A 13,280-nucleotide genomic window follows, 5' to 3' on the forward strand; every position below is an offset into this window, starting at 1 on the left:
CTTTTGATTTTCTTTTTGTCCTTGAAGAATCTTTAATAGTTTTCATAGATATCCATCTGTGATAGGATATCTAACCATCTGTGATAGGTAGGTGGTTAGAAACCACCAAAGAGATTTCAGAAAATACCAGAATGAAGTCTTCCCAGCCCTAGAAGAACACATTTTAGTTGCAAGAGGATCTTAATAAATTTTCTCTAAAGAAATAGACCCAGTTTCAAATTCTCTTGCCCAGTTTATTGGTTAGAGAGGGAGTATTATCTCAAAGGGGCTTGAAACTTGCCTATAATACCTCCAACCCTCATTTTAGAAAAGTAAATAAACAAGCCTGATGATCAGTCATCCCTCAATGAGAAAAGACAGTTGTTTAATGTCAAGCCTCATTAACTGGGGTGAGGGTCTGGGGAAAGCAGGTATAATTTCTTCTTTAAAAAATCTTATTTATTCTTGAAGTGTAGTTGACATACAATGTTATAGTAGTTTCAGGTGTAATTTGACACTAGGGTTGCAAGCCATGATTGGCACTGTAATATCCAGAAGCACCTGAGAAGTCTCAGTGGTATGTCATGCTGCACTCTGTACTCCCCACACACCTCTCACCCTGGCCTGGATAATTTAAAAGTATTACCCAGGATTTTCCTCAAAGGGTCTGATCTTAGGACCATTAAAAAGTCTCCCCAAACAAAAATAGTTCCTTTTCTGACCAGTCATTGATACCTGGACTTTGAACTTTGATTTCTTGAATCATCAAAGCAGCCAATAAACATGAATTTTCTATTTTGATTCAGGAATGGAGACTACCCTGATGATTAGGATGCAGTCCCTAGTCAAAGAGAGGGTCATAATATAGCAAGAGAGAGAAAACGTCAATCAAGAGTTGTGATACACTGTGATGAGTGTTATAGCACACAAGGTGGCATGAGAATACCAAGAAAGAAGCTGTTAATTGCCTGGATTTGAGTAACATTAAGGAAGGCTGCCCAGAGAAGTTAACATTTTATCTGATCCCTAGAAATGAGGAGGAATCTCAGATTATTTTAGTGTTGATCAACTAGCAGCCATTAGGATCCCCTGGAGGCCTATATGAGCCCAAGGATGGCATCCCAAACCATAGCTGATGATGTTGGCTGTGGTATTGTCCAGTCTGAGGTATAGCAGACTCAGGCCAGTCACAGTAGCCAGTCCTCTGATGTGCCATTGTGGTCCTCAAATGGAAGATGGAATCCACTGATTGCATATGACTGATTGGGAGCAGGTTAAGAACCATGTGTGGAGTTTAGATAGAACAAAAATCAAGTTTCCAAACATGAAGAATGTTATAAAAATGGAAGGGGTTTTTAAAAAAATGACATGAGTTGTTTCCCAAGAGAGTGGATTTCTCATCATTTGAGACATTCCAGAAAAGCTGGGATACAGAGATTTCATTGTAAATGTTACATGAACCTAGAAGACCTTCAAGCCTTGAGGTACTGTTCTCTCACTGAGAAAGAGGTGGGTAGAAGGATTCTGGAAATCCTTCTGGGCCACTTCTGGGAATCAAAAGGCCAGAGGTCATTAAGTAACTCTAGAAATGTTGTCAGAGCAATGATGGGAGATCAGAAGAAATAAAGACTGATGACTTTAGAGTTCCATGAAGGACCACGAGTGTTCCTCATTCACTGGGTTCTACCATCTGGAAGAAAGCTTGGGACATGGTTTATTCCAGTAACTACTTTGAACCGGACAGGATGAATTTCTTTATGATATCTGTTGCTGTAGTGATTTAAAGTGGCTTAGGTTGGCTTAAACTGCAGAGGTCTCTGACATAGGTGAATAGTGAAGAGCCAGTTGGCCGTAGGAACTTGCGCTTCTAAATTGAGGTTGATGGAGTTTACATCAATAAAAGAAAGTTGGAGCATTTGCCACTGAGCACAACAACTAACATTGTTATGATCGGGGAGGCCCAGGAGAAGAACCAGACAGTCTGCTGTAACTAGAAAGGAAGTCCACCAGAAACATCCCGGAACAAATCATCCCAGCATCATTTGTTCATAAAATGATTAAGAGAACCACATTCAAACGTTCTAAGACAGTTACTCAAAAGCCCCTTAGTTAGAATTAAGGAGAAATACTAGATATTGTCTTTCCTATCTTACTTATTTTATACATTTCCCTAACTCATGAAGTAATCTCAACTCCCCTAAAATACACCATAATTGATTCAAGGCTCACTTGTCATTTACCACTGAGCCGATGTACATGCATTATTTTAAAGTAACAGAATCTCTCTGAGGTGAGGTCTATCTGTTGCACAGCTGTTAAGTGAGCATCGTTCTGTCCCCCACCAAGTCTGTATATCAAAGTCCGAACTCTCAGTACCTCAGGATGAGACTGTATGATAGAGTCTTTAAAGAGGAAATTAAATTAAGAAGTGGTAATTAGGATGGGCCCGAATTCAATATAGCTGCTGCACTTATAAGAAGAGGAAATGTAGACACAGACATGTACAGACATGCGAAGACACAGAGATAAGACAGCCATCTAGAAACTCAGGAGAGAGACCTGGAACAGAGCTTTCCTTCACCGACTCAGAAGAAATCAACCCTGCTGGCAGCTTGATCTTGGACTTCTAACATCCCCAAGTGTGAGAAAATCAATTTCTATTGATCAAGACACCCAGTGTGTGCCAGCTGGTTATGGCAGCCCCAGGAAACCCATACAACAGTCCACCTTGAAAAGTGGGCACAATGTATCAGCTGTCGATCTCTAGAAGGGACCCTAGCTGCCCTTCTTGCCCTCGAGTCTCACCTGTTCATTTCAGGAAGAAATGCATCCTGCCACCTGTTTAGGAATCTACAAAATGATACCAGAAATACACAATATCTTATTCAAAGAGTTCAGGCCAAAGTACCTCCCTCCCTCAGCACCACCCCACCCCACCCCAACATACATATCTGCTCTGCCCGAGAGGGCACTTCTCTTGAGCCTTTAACTCAAAACCACACTTTTGGGTTGATACCTATGACAACCAGTTCAAAGGAAAGAGGAAGCCTGGACACCTGCCACTTAATTGATTCATTTGACCCAAGAGCTGTCTCCAAAAGGGATGTTTTTGGGGTAGAAATCACTGAGGGGAGGAAACCACCTATTTCCTAAGTGACAATATAGCATAGTGGCTCCGCAACCAAAATATCTGTCTGCAAGTTTTGGCTTACCTCCTACTTGCTACATTGCACCTTGCCTCGATTTCTTCATCTGTACAATTAGAGTACATGACTTAATGGATTCCATTTAAGGATTACACGAGTAAAGCCCTGTCCTGCACTTAGCATAGAACATGACACAGAGCATGCCCTCAGTAAATGTTAACTACCATTATTATTATTATTCTTTATACTTTGCTAAAAAGCCACTCATATATTTGTAGCTCTTATGAAAGGAGATGGTAAGGGTAGGGCAGTTTAATAATACACATATAGGGTTACTATAGTTATTTCTACTAGTATCGCCACCATAAATGGTTAGCCACCATGAGTTGAATTGTTATAAAATGTTTAGGGCTGGAACTGTTACCTAGGTTTTATGATTTACTCATGACTGTAACACTGGCAGGTAATTTCCACTATTATTACCCATTTGCATGGTTGGAAAAGAAAGTGGTTAAGTAACATGGCTAATATGGCACAGCCAGTGAGAGAAGAGGCAAGGTTTGAACAGGTCTTGACTGGGAGCCAATGCTGCTTGGCCCCCTCTTCCACCCCCTCCCATTTGTAGGAAGCAGCTGGATTTTGTTCATTCTCCCTGGCTGAGAATTTCTCTCACATTTTATCCAGCCTCCAATTTCCCAGGGAGACCACTGCAGGGTGGGCCTCAACCTAAATGGGGTGCTTGGAATGATAGGAGAAGCCTTAGGAGATGAAAATGAGGCCCCAAAGCTCAAGCAAAGGACACAATTAAAAAACCATGCTGTAACTTTCCTCTTTCACACTTTTTTTTTTTTTTTTTTTTGGTTTGTTTACTTGTACTTTAATGTAAATTTCTGAAGGCCAGTGTTGAACCCACTGCTACAGAAAAACTGGGATTTGCTGTATTTGCCTATAAGCGGAACTGTGCTCTTTAAAATATAATACTGGTTTCCCCACAGCAGGTTTGCTGGAAGAGGGATTTGTGGTTTTGCTTTAGGCACTTGTCTTCAAGGCAAGCTTTTTGTGTTTCTGCTCTAGCAGGGCATTTAGTTCACTTCCTCAGATTAATTGATGGCAAGTGGCATTCCTTGCTCTGCAGACCCTCAAAACAATGATCTTTTATTCTTTATTTGAAGTCAGGCATGCTTAATTTCTAGCTGTGGACTTTGGAGGTGTGAGCTAAGATGCAAGAAGCATAGATATGAAAAATTTAACTCGCTGGGGCTCCTCGGTTGCTATAAAAATGTGGATGTTCCTGAACTGAGTCTTCAAATATTGGAACACGGCAAAAGCTTTCCCAGGCTTAATTGATTATTGAGGCTCTCCTTTGCACATTGTCCTGACAAAGGCCCATGGGGTAATTTCCTTTCCTACTGATTATTCATACAAGCTGTGCCTTCCATGAATGCCCACCCGGCTAGTCTGTCTGTCTTTGCAGCTCAGGGCACTGTGCTTCAGGGCTCTGCAGTGGAGAATGAACAAAATCCAGCTGCCTCCTACAAATGCAAATTATTATCTCTGAAGGAGCATCTCTCACCTCTTCTGGTAGGAGTTCCTAAGAAGACAGGAGAAAGCGGCTCCTGTCTCTGGTTATGGAGGAAGATAGATTCAGGAGGAACATTTGAAACAAAGTGTGAGACCTCAAAAATATCCCCGTAGCCCCACAGTGGTGCTTGACACAATGGATACACTCCACAGAACTAGTCTTTGCCACTGGGACTACAAGCAACTATTCAGTGATAAAGTGAGACACTAACATCTCTTTCTTGCTGACCTCCATCCCACGAGCTAATTATAATTAGCAAATAAACATTAAACAGCCAATAAAATATTAGTTCTTGTAACGTACATTTAAAATTCCATTTTTTGTTTTTTGTTTTTTTGTTTTTTTGCCCTCCTTTCTCTTCATTTCTTCTTCTACTCCATTTCTTCTTCTACTCCAAGGCAGTTAGTAACTAAGTCCTTGAATGCAATGCTCAAGAGTGGCAGGCCAAGCAAGTGAGTCACAGGCTGTGCCGAAGAGGGTCTCAGGTGGTCTCTTCAAAAGGACTCATATTTGGGTTATTTGGGTTTTCATACCATAAATAATCTTTCTCATTCTGGGGTACATTTCATTTCAGGGTAAATACTATTTCCCATTATGTTGCAAGGATACTGGCTTTTGGTTCTGGCACTTACCTTCACTCATCCTTCAGCACTGCCCCCACCCTCCTGTGTAATGAGCATCTCTCCTGAGACACAGCTGCCCGCATTGCACCCCCCCCCCCCCCACACACACACCCACCCGCATCTCCCACCAGAAGGTCATCCCTGGAGCCACCTTGACAAAACCTTCAGGCCAGGCTCTGGCCACTCTGCCAAGACCAGAGTCCTTTTCAACTTCTGTATCTATCTCCTTACATCTTTTTCCCTGCCTAACAAGTAAACAGTCAAGAACTACTGCCACCTTATATATCATCTCTTGTTAGGCAGCCACCACTCTAAAAAGAAGAAGGAAATTACTGCCTTTATGTCTGGGAGACAACCTGGGAGAACTGACATGTTCTTCAGTCCTAGAGGAGAGCATGCAAGATGCTCTTGAAAGGAGAGGACGGGATAATGACCCTCTGCTGAGTGTGCAACTTGTCCAGAGACCTGTGTCAAATCCACCCCAAGCCCTGGTATGATGAGCCCCACTATTTCTTTCTTCTCCAGTCCCGTCAGGGCCTGTCATTTGCTATTTGTTTGTGCATTCTGAGGTGAATTTACTTAGCAAAGCTGTCCCTGCCTTCCTTCTTTATTCTTCCCAGTTGGAAGGAACGGTGAGAGTGGCATTCCATCCCCAACTCTGACTGGGCTCAGGACATCTTGCCATTTCCTATTACTAGACTCTTTCAAGTTGGCAGTCCTAACAAAAAGACCCCATGGAAGGTATAAGTCAAAAGAGAAGACTGGGACTTAACAAGCATATGAGTTTATTTCACTTAATGATCAGGAAATGGCCAAGAGGCTAATCAGTTTTCCTCAAATCCTCTTCAGGCAACCAATCTCTAATATTTTCTGGGTCTTGTGACGTGAAACTCCCTCACCATGCTCAATTTCTCTATTTTCAGTATTGTCAATTATCCTTGCTAGCCTGGCTGGGGGCCATCTCTTTGGTAAATTGTCTCCCTGAAACATCCTCCATGGATCCTCATGGCTCATGGCCCCTCTATCTGACTCTAAGTTTCTCAGGTCCTGGAGAAACCGGTGTAACTTGGACTAATGAAAGGAATTCTGTGTGTTCTTCTTGGGAAGACCATGGCCCACTTCTGGTCCACTATTCTACAGCAGACCCTGAGTGGTTTGGCACCCAAAGGACCTTGGCAGAAACTGGGGCTGGCTGGGCCTTCTCCTCACACTTATTTATGTAACATGTGTTTCCAGAAGGCTGCCCTGATGGAAGGTTGGTTCTACACCTCTCCTTACACTGCCACCAGTGATCCTCCTAAAGCACGGTCTCCTCAAGAACTTGCAAGTATTTCCCAGTGCCTATGATGGGCAAGGGCCTTCGTGGGTGGATACAAGAATATTCTCATATTTCCAGCTCCAGTTATGCTCCTCCAAGAACCCCTTGCTCCAGCCACATTGAGCCATTTACTATGGCCTGAGCACTCTCCTTATTTCCTCCAAATGGACAGAGCAGTAAAAGAATTAATAATATGGGCTTGAAGCTAAACCACCAGGGTTCAGATCCTCCTAATTGGGTAAGACACATCAGATTCACTAGACTTTCCATCTCTGCTACTCAGCTTCTTCATCTATAAAATGGAGGAAAGCATGATTCCTACTCATGCAGTTATAGTTAGGATTCAGGGAGTTCACAGGCATAATGTTCTTGTAATGATGTCTGGCACCCAGTAAGTAATGAACACGGGTAGGCTTGATATTACTAGAAAATTCTCCTCATCATCCAGGGCTAGGTTTAAATGAAACCTCTTTCACAAGCTGGCCTCAGCCTCCCAAACCAGAAGTAATGGCAGCTCTCTCTGTTCTCTGTTCTCACAGCCCATGCTAGTACATCTCTGAGCTGTTTCTACTCTGTTTTGCCATATACGCTTGCCTGTCTCCTACATTAAACTGTGATCGTTTTGAAGACAGAGACCTATTCTAACCCATCTTACTTTACACTCCTCAAAGACTTTCTATAACCCTGAATACAGTAGGCTTTCAAAAAACATTTGCTCAACGAGAATTAATCTGAGAAAAGGAATTGAAACAGACAGCTGAAATGCACCGCCTTTTTGGATCCCATTTGAGGATACAGTGTGAGAGCCCAGACATTTACTCTCCACTATCTACCCGCTGGAGGAATATTCTTAGTATCCAACAGCATTTGTGAATACAGGTCCTTGAAGGTGGCCATGGAAAGAACCAAATATGATTGTAAGCTGGGCAGGTTTGAGGGAAATCCATGGATCTGCTTTAATTGTAGTCAAAATGGTGCCCAATGTGTTCCCCCCCCCCCCCTAGAGAAACTTTCTAGAGAGCTTTCATTTGAAGTTCAGTGGGGTCTATGAGCTCCCCCAAATTAAGAACACTTGACTTATCTAGAGACAATGTTCTTTCCCTCTGCAGCCCTGCAATAGAAGAAAAACACAGCCATCCTCTCAAGGTGTAGACTCACTAGCAGGGACAAGTGGGCAATGGGTGGTTGGTGACTTTAAAGGGAAACTAAGAGAGGTTCCTTAAATCATTCCATGTTAAGAGATCAACAAGGAAGGCAAATAACACAAGTCTGGGAAACTCCATGGCCTGCTCCTCCTGGGGGGTTTGTGAAGCCAAAGGTTATCTGTCATGACACAGGACTCCCTGGCTTGGAGCACAGACGCTTGCCATTTGGCTCAATCGGGCTGTGAGAGTTGTTTTCTGTCAGGGCGACTAAAAAACATAGTGCATCAGGATCCAGACACACAAAACGAGGCTGTTCACCTAATGGCTGTGCAGAGAGCTAAGTGACACTGAAAAACCAGGGTGAGTCTGATACCAGAACAAAAGGGAGACAAAGACCATTAGTGCAGAGTCCCGGCAGTACTTGATGCTGGCAGATAGTTTGCAAGAAACCCTCGCGTAGGAGCCTGTTTTATTTGCAGAAGCCACAGTGGTAAATTAAAGCCCATCCTCTCCCATTCTGGGCTCTCTGGTTTCTCTTGGAGCTATTCCTATCACTGCCCATAGGCCACTAAAACCTTTCCACATTCGGAATGATTGATTCTGCTCAAACAAGCAAGCCACAAACTCATGTCGAAAAACTCACTTCAAATAAGTCATTAGCTTCCTTTATGGATTTTTCAGGTCAGAAGGAATAGGACCTAAGAGTCCTATCTTCTGCAGAGTCGAAAGGAGTCCTTCTGCAGTGTTTGAAAAGGTAGGGTGACCTGGAGAAGCCACAAGATACGGCATGAGCCCCCGCTCTTTCCTCTCAATCAACAAGAGGGATATAACAAGAATAGGTCCCGGCAGCCTCACCATCAGTGCCAGATATTCAAACCAAACGAAGCTGCCCATGGGTTCTTCACTCACATGCTGGAAGTGAAGGGGGAAAGAGGGCTCAGCACCCGGTCTTTGCTTCCACATCAGAAGATGCTGCAGAGCACTTGGGGACATAGAGAGTCATGGTAAAGGAAGGGTGTCGAAGACTTTCCGACTTGTCATTGGACAGCCTGTTTCAGCTGAGCTGTAGTCGAGACCATTGCGGGCAGGTGGGGTGAAACAGTAGCTGTGGCCATAGAGTAGCCCAAAGGCACCAACACCAGAAACCCAAGTTCTGTAGCTTGGCAAGCCTCAGCTCATACCGCCTGACCCCCGTTTAGCAATTCTGATGTACCACGGGGCAGACAGCTCCAGCCCAGGATGACTGCTCCCTCAGCCCCTCTCCAACAGGCAATGAAAGCAAGACCCACTTTGAAAATTCTCCCCCATCATGCAAACTGACATAGGCATGCTTTTCAAAAACCCACAGCCAATCTGTTGATCATTACTTATTTACAAAGGCCTTCGGGCAGAAAGTCCTGTAAAAACCATGCTTGATACGGTATACACTAGTTTTTTCTGCTTGTGGAAAAAAAGTCCCCCCAAGGCTACCTCAAACCATCACTTTCTATTGCACATAAAATGTAGCGTGTAACACTAAAGTATTTAATATATATGGTATAATATATCTACAGGAAAGGCATTTGTGTAGAAGTATGTTACCCTGGATTTGGTAATTTGATGTTTTGCTGAAGGCTACGACTTAAAAAAGCTTCCACCTCGTACAGAAGACCTGTCATCTTGGTACCCAAGAGCCAACAGAATAAAGAAGTACCCTTAAGCAGCAAAACTTTGACACAGCTTTGAAGCATATGAAAACAGTATAACGCCTCAGAATTATTATTACTCAAGATCAAAGAAATGAGCCATACTTTACATAGCAAACAGGGACAGGGAATTTGGCTCCAAAGGTTTCAGATTTTTCAGACTTCTCTTTATTTATTTATTTGCTTCTCTAAATTTAGGCAAAAGGAAGTGCCTGGGCTTTTCTCTACTTTAAATGGATAAAACTATTAGCATTAGATAAGGCGATTACCTAAAGATGAGTAAATAGGAAATGAATGCTAGCATGACAACTGGCATCATAAAAATGAGAAGCTTGGCAGTTGGTCCTTTTATTTCTCCTCATAAACTGTAAACAAGCATGTAAATCAGCAACACCCCAGCAAGACTGAGTGGAGGGGCAGACAGAGGACTGTTAAGGAAACATCTAACAGCAAGCGGTGATCATAATGGAGCAGGACATGGGGCTGGGGGAAGCTTCCATGGGAATCCCTGTCCTCCAGGGCAGGGAGAAGGATGGCCCCATCTGCATCCTAAAGGGCCTGGATGATGCGAATGTATGCAGAGAGGAAAGGGGGGGGGGGGGGGGATGGCCATAATCTTATTTCAGTAATTAAAGAAGAGAGCAGCCAATGTCAAGAAAGAAAGAAAGAAAGAAAGAAAGAAAGAAAGAAAGAAAGAAAGAAAGAAAGAAAAAGAAAAAGAAAAAGAAACATCAAGCATCAAGATGTTTCCATGGCAGTGATCATGTAGGGATCACTCCTATTTCATCCCTGAGGTGCTACAGAGTTAGGATGTTGGAGGAAATAAGCCCTGGGATTGGCAGATGAATCAAAAACAACCGGGGAAAATGAAAGATGAAGAGGCCCAGAAGAGAAACCTGCAGAACTCTGTTGGAATTTGGTTTCATTTATCATTTCCAAGAGGAAGCCATAGTCAAGATGGAAGGGAGGGAGGGAGGGAGGGAAGGAGGGAGGGGGGAAGGAAGGAAGGAAGGAAGGAAGGAAGGAAGGAAGGAAGGAAGGAAATGGGAAGGAAGAGGGAAGGAAGGAGGGAAGGGGGAAGGAGAGAGAAGGAAGGGACGGAGGAAGGGAGGGAGGGAGGAAGGAAGGAGAGGGAGAAAGAGTACCCACTGCGCTGTATTTCATAATTAATATTGCTTTTAGCCTGAGCAGAACTGGATTACTTTTGAACTTTGCTTTGGCAAGTCCGCAGATTATTAGACTTTTTTATCAGTCAAAATCAATTAACAGAAATTTGATTTCAATCGACAGGATAAAAGGAAGGTAATCTTCAGGTTCATTTTTGATTGTGATGATACATCTCACATATGGCCTTAAGTACAGCAAACAGTCCTCGGAGGGACTCCAGCAGAAAGAGACTCGCCGCAGGCAAACTAACCACACGAGTCCCTCTGATTGGTTGGCGCCGTCATTAGTGCCACTGCTGTTTAGGAACTACACAGAGACAGGACATGGTGACAGCTAAGACTTTAAAGCCTATGTATTTTTCAAACAGCTTTTCAAACTGTTTTTCATGACAGAATTTTTTCAGCTCTATCATTAACTGCTGACAAGCTGACAGAATAAATACTCCAGCCTTTAAGAAGCCACCTAACGATCGGTCCCCTCCCCCGCCTCGTGCTTGTAAGGTGGGGGGCGTGGGGGGGACTCTGGGCTCGGGCCTGGGCAGGGTGGGGAGTAGAGGATCTGGGGGGGGGGTGGCCCCCACGCGTGGCCCACAGCCCCTCTTCTTACCTCATCAGCTTGGGCGAGGAGCTGGGTGAGTTCCGCATGCCTCCATTCCGCTGCTTTTTTTTGGGGGACAGCGTCGATGGCTGCTCATCTTCAACTGGAAAGACAGGCAGCTCATGAGATTATGAACAGTTGGAGGGCAGGCTGCGAGATACAGGCAAGATATCAAAGGACACACACTCACGGCTCAGTCACTCACTAGGAACTCATGGCTGTCTTTTAGGACCCAGTGACAAAGACCAAATGTGTTAGTCAAAGAGGCCGGCCGGCTTAGAGAAGGTGAACTCATCACCTCTGAGCGCTCCAGCTTTTGAACATGCACTCGAAACAGACTAGACCAGTTTGTAAGCGCCCTGCCGCAAGAAAGAAAAGAAATCATGATTCGTCTGTGTATAAAATACATATATATGTATGTATATATGTGGGGGTCGGGGGGTGGGAACACTCAGTCGTTACTCTTAGAGTTGACTGTAGTTGCTTTGCCGAGTAACCGAATGGGGTCTTCCATAACCACAGTCAGAAATGAAGTCGTATGGGGAACAGCAGCAGAATCACGGCCAGCCCGCTGATTCCTCGGAGGAACCACCTTAGCTGGTGCCTAATCCCTGCACGCCAGGGGAAGAGCCTTGCAGAGAGGCAGGGATCGGAGCCCCTGACAGCCAATGTTTTAATCAGTCCTGACTGGGAACATTGGTGCCTGTTGGCTCATGGATCTCCAGCCCAGCTCAGCTCTTGGCCCTGCCCCTCCTAGAGGGAGAGCACGGCGGCGGGGGGTGGGGCTGCATCCTTCTCAACTCATTCAGACTGGGCTGTGAGGTTGGAGGACCAGCCGGAGAAGAGCGGCCGAATGAAGGAGGAGGTTGCCACTGAGTGATATCTCTGATGATGGGGGACGGGGGTGGCGAGAGGGGGGACAGCGGGGGTTGGAAACCAAGGCTGTTTTCCAAACGTCTAAACCACACAGATCGCTAAGCAATGTGAAGGTTCGCTCACAAACAACACAGCACACTTTACTGCTTTTGCCCAAAGACACCCACTAATAAGCTTTATAGATGTATTAGCTTGCATCATGCTTTTTTTTTTTTTAAGAGAGCTGCTTCATAATTAGCAGATGCGCACCCAGCCTGTCACCCAAGGGCATCAGCGGCAAAATCTTAGCCCTCCTCTCCCCACCCCCCCACAATTCAGACTAAAGCTGTAATGTCAAGGAGGAAAAATATAGGATCCTTGGATTCTTAGAGTTGACTGCAACACTGACTGGGAGGAAGCACCCTTGAAACCCGGAATGCACAGCAGTCACCTTAAAGCTAAGAAGAGAAATATTAGCAGTGATGACATCAAAAGAAGCTTGACATATGTTAATGGTGTACAAGTCTTAGGCAAGTGGGGGAGGATGCCATCTCAGCTACTCGACATTGCCCAGGAAGACCCATATCAGGACATGCATTATATGGTACTTCCCTGAAAACCCTAAATAAATTTAGTACGTGACAATACATGGTTCCAAGGGATTCTAATAATCCAACTATTTTCCAAACCTGCTTCAAAGTATCCCACTTGGTACATTCCCCTATCCCACTGTTAGTCGGGGGTGGTCTCTATTCTGGTTGACACATGGAAAGGGAACAAGAATGCAGTTTGAGGTGAGAGTGTTTCCAGAAGCGATGAAGGCAAGAAAGCACCTACGTACGAATGCCTACATCTCACTCACTCTACCAGCTGCTCTCTCGCCCCGTCCCCCCTGAGGCCCAGGCTCAGGCTGCGACCCTATCAGTCACTTAGGGCTCCAGGCCTAACTGTGTGGCTGGGAGGATATCGCATCTTATCAGAAATGAGTATCCACAGCAAATCACACAGAGACTAAACAGCACTTAAAAGATTAAAGGAAATAAATACAAGCCACATAAATGGTATTGAAAAAAATCACTTAGAGTTGATATGCATCTCTCCGCAAGCAAACAGGCACTCTGGGCTTAACCTGAATTCATCTTCCTTTCACAGCACAGGGGGCCAGGCATCCCAGGTTAATAAT

General features: G+C 44.5%; 1 protein-coding gene across 32 annotated transcripts in view; it reads right to left on the reverse strand.

The window, feature by feature from the left end:
* The window catches only part of KCNMA1 (potassium calcium-activated channel subfamily M alpha 1), a 717,848-nt gene that overhangs the window by 84,398 nt on the left and 620,170 nt on the right, over positions 1–13,280 (reverse strand). For all 32 annotated transcript variants that reach the window (XR_012001127.1, XR_012001126.1, XM_072756332.1 and 29 more), the window contains one exon: positions 11,252–11,345. Coding sequence is in view for 30 of the 32 variants with exons in the window: in XM_072756332.1 (XP_072612433.1) it covers positions 11,252–11,345 (94 nt within the window). In the remaining 2 variants the exon portion in view is untranslated. The remainder of the gene's footprint in view (positions 1–11,251; positions 11,346–13,280) is intronic.

The sequence above is a fragment of the Vulpes vulpes genome, chromosome 4 (genome assembly GCF_048418805.1).
Source record: "Vulpes vulpes isolate BD-2025 chromosome 4, VulVul3, whole genome shotgun sequence".
Lineage (NCBI taxonomy): Eukaryota > Metazoa > Chordata > Mammalia > Carnivora > Canidae > Vulpes > Vulpes vulpes.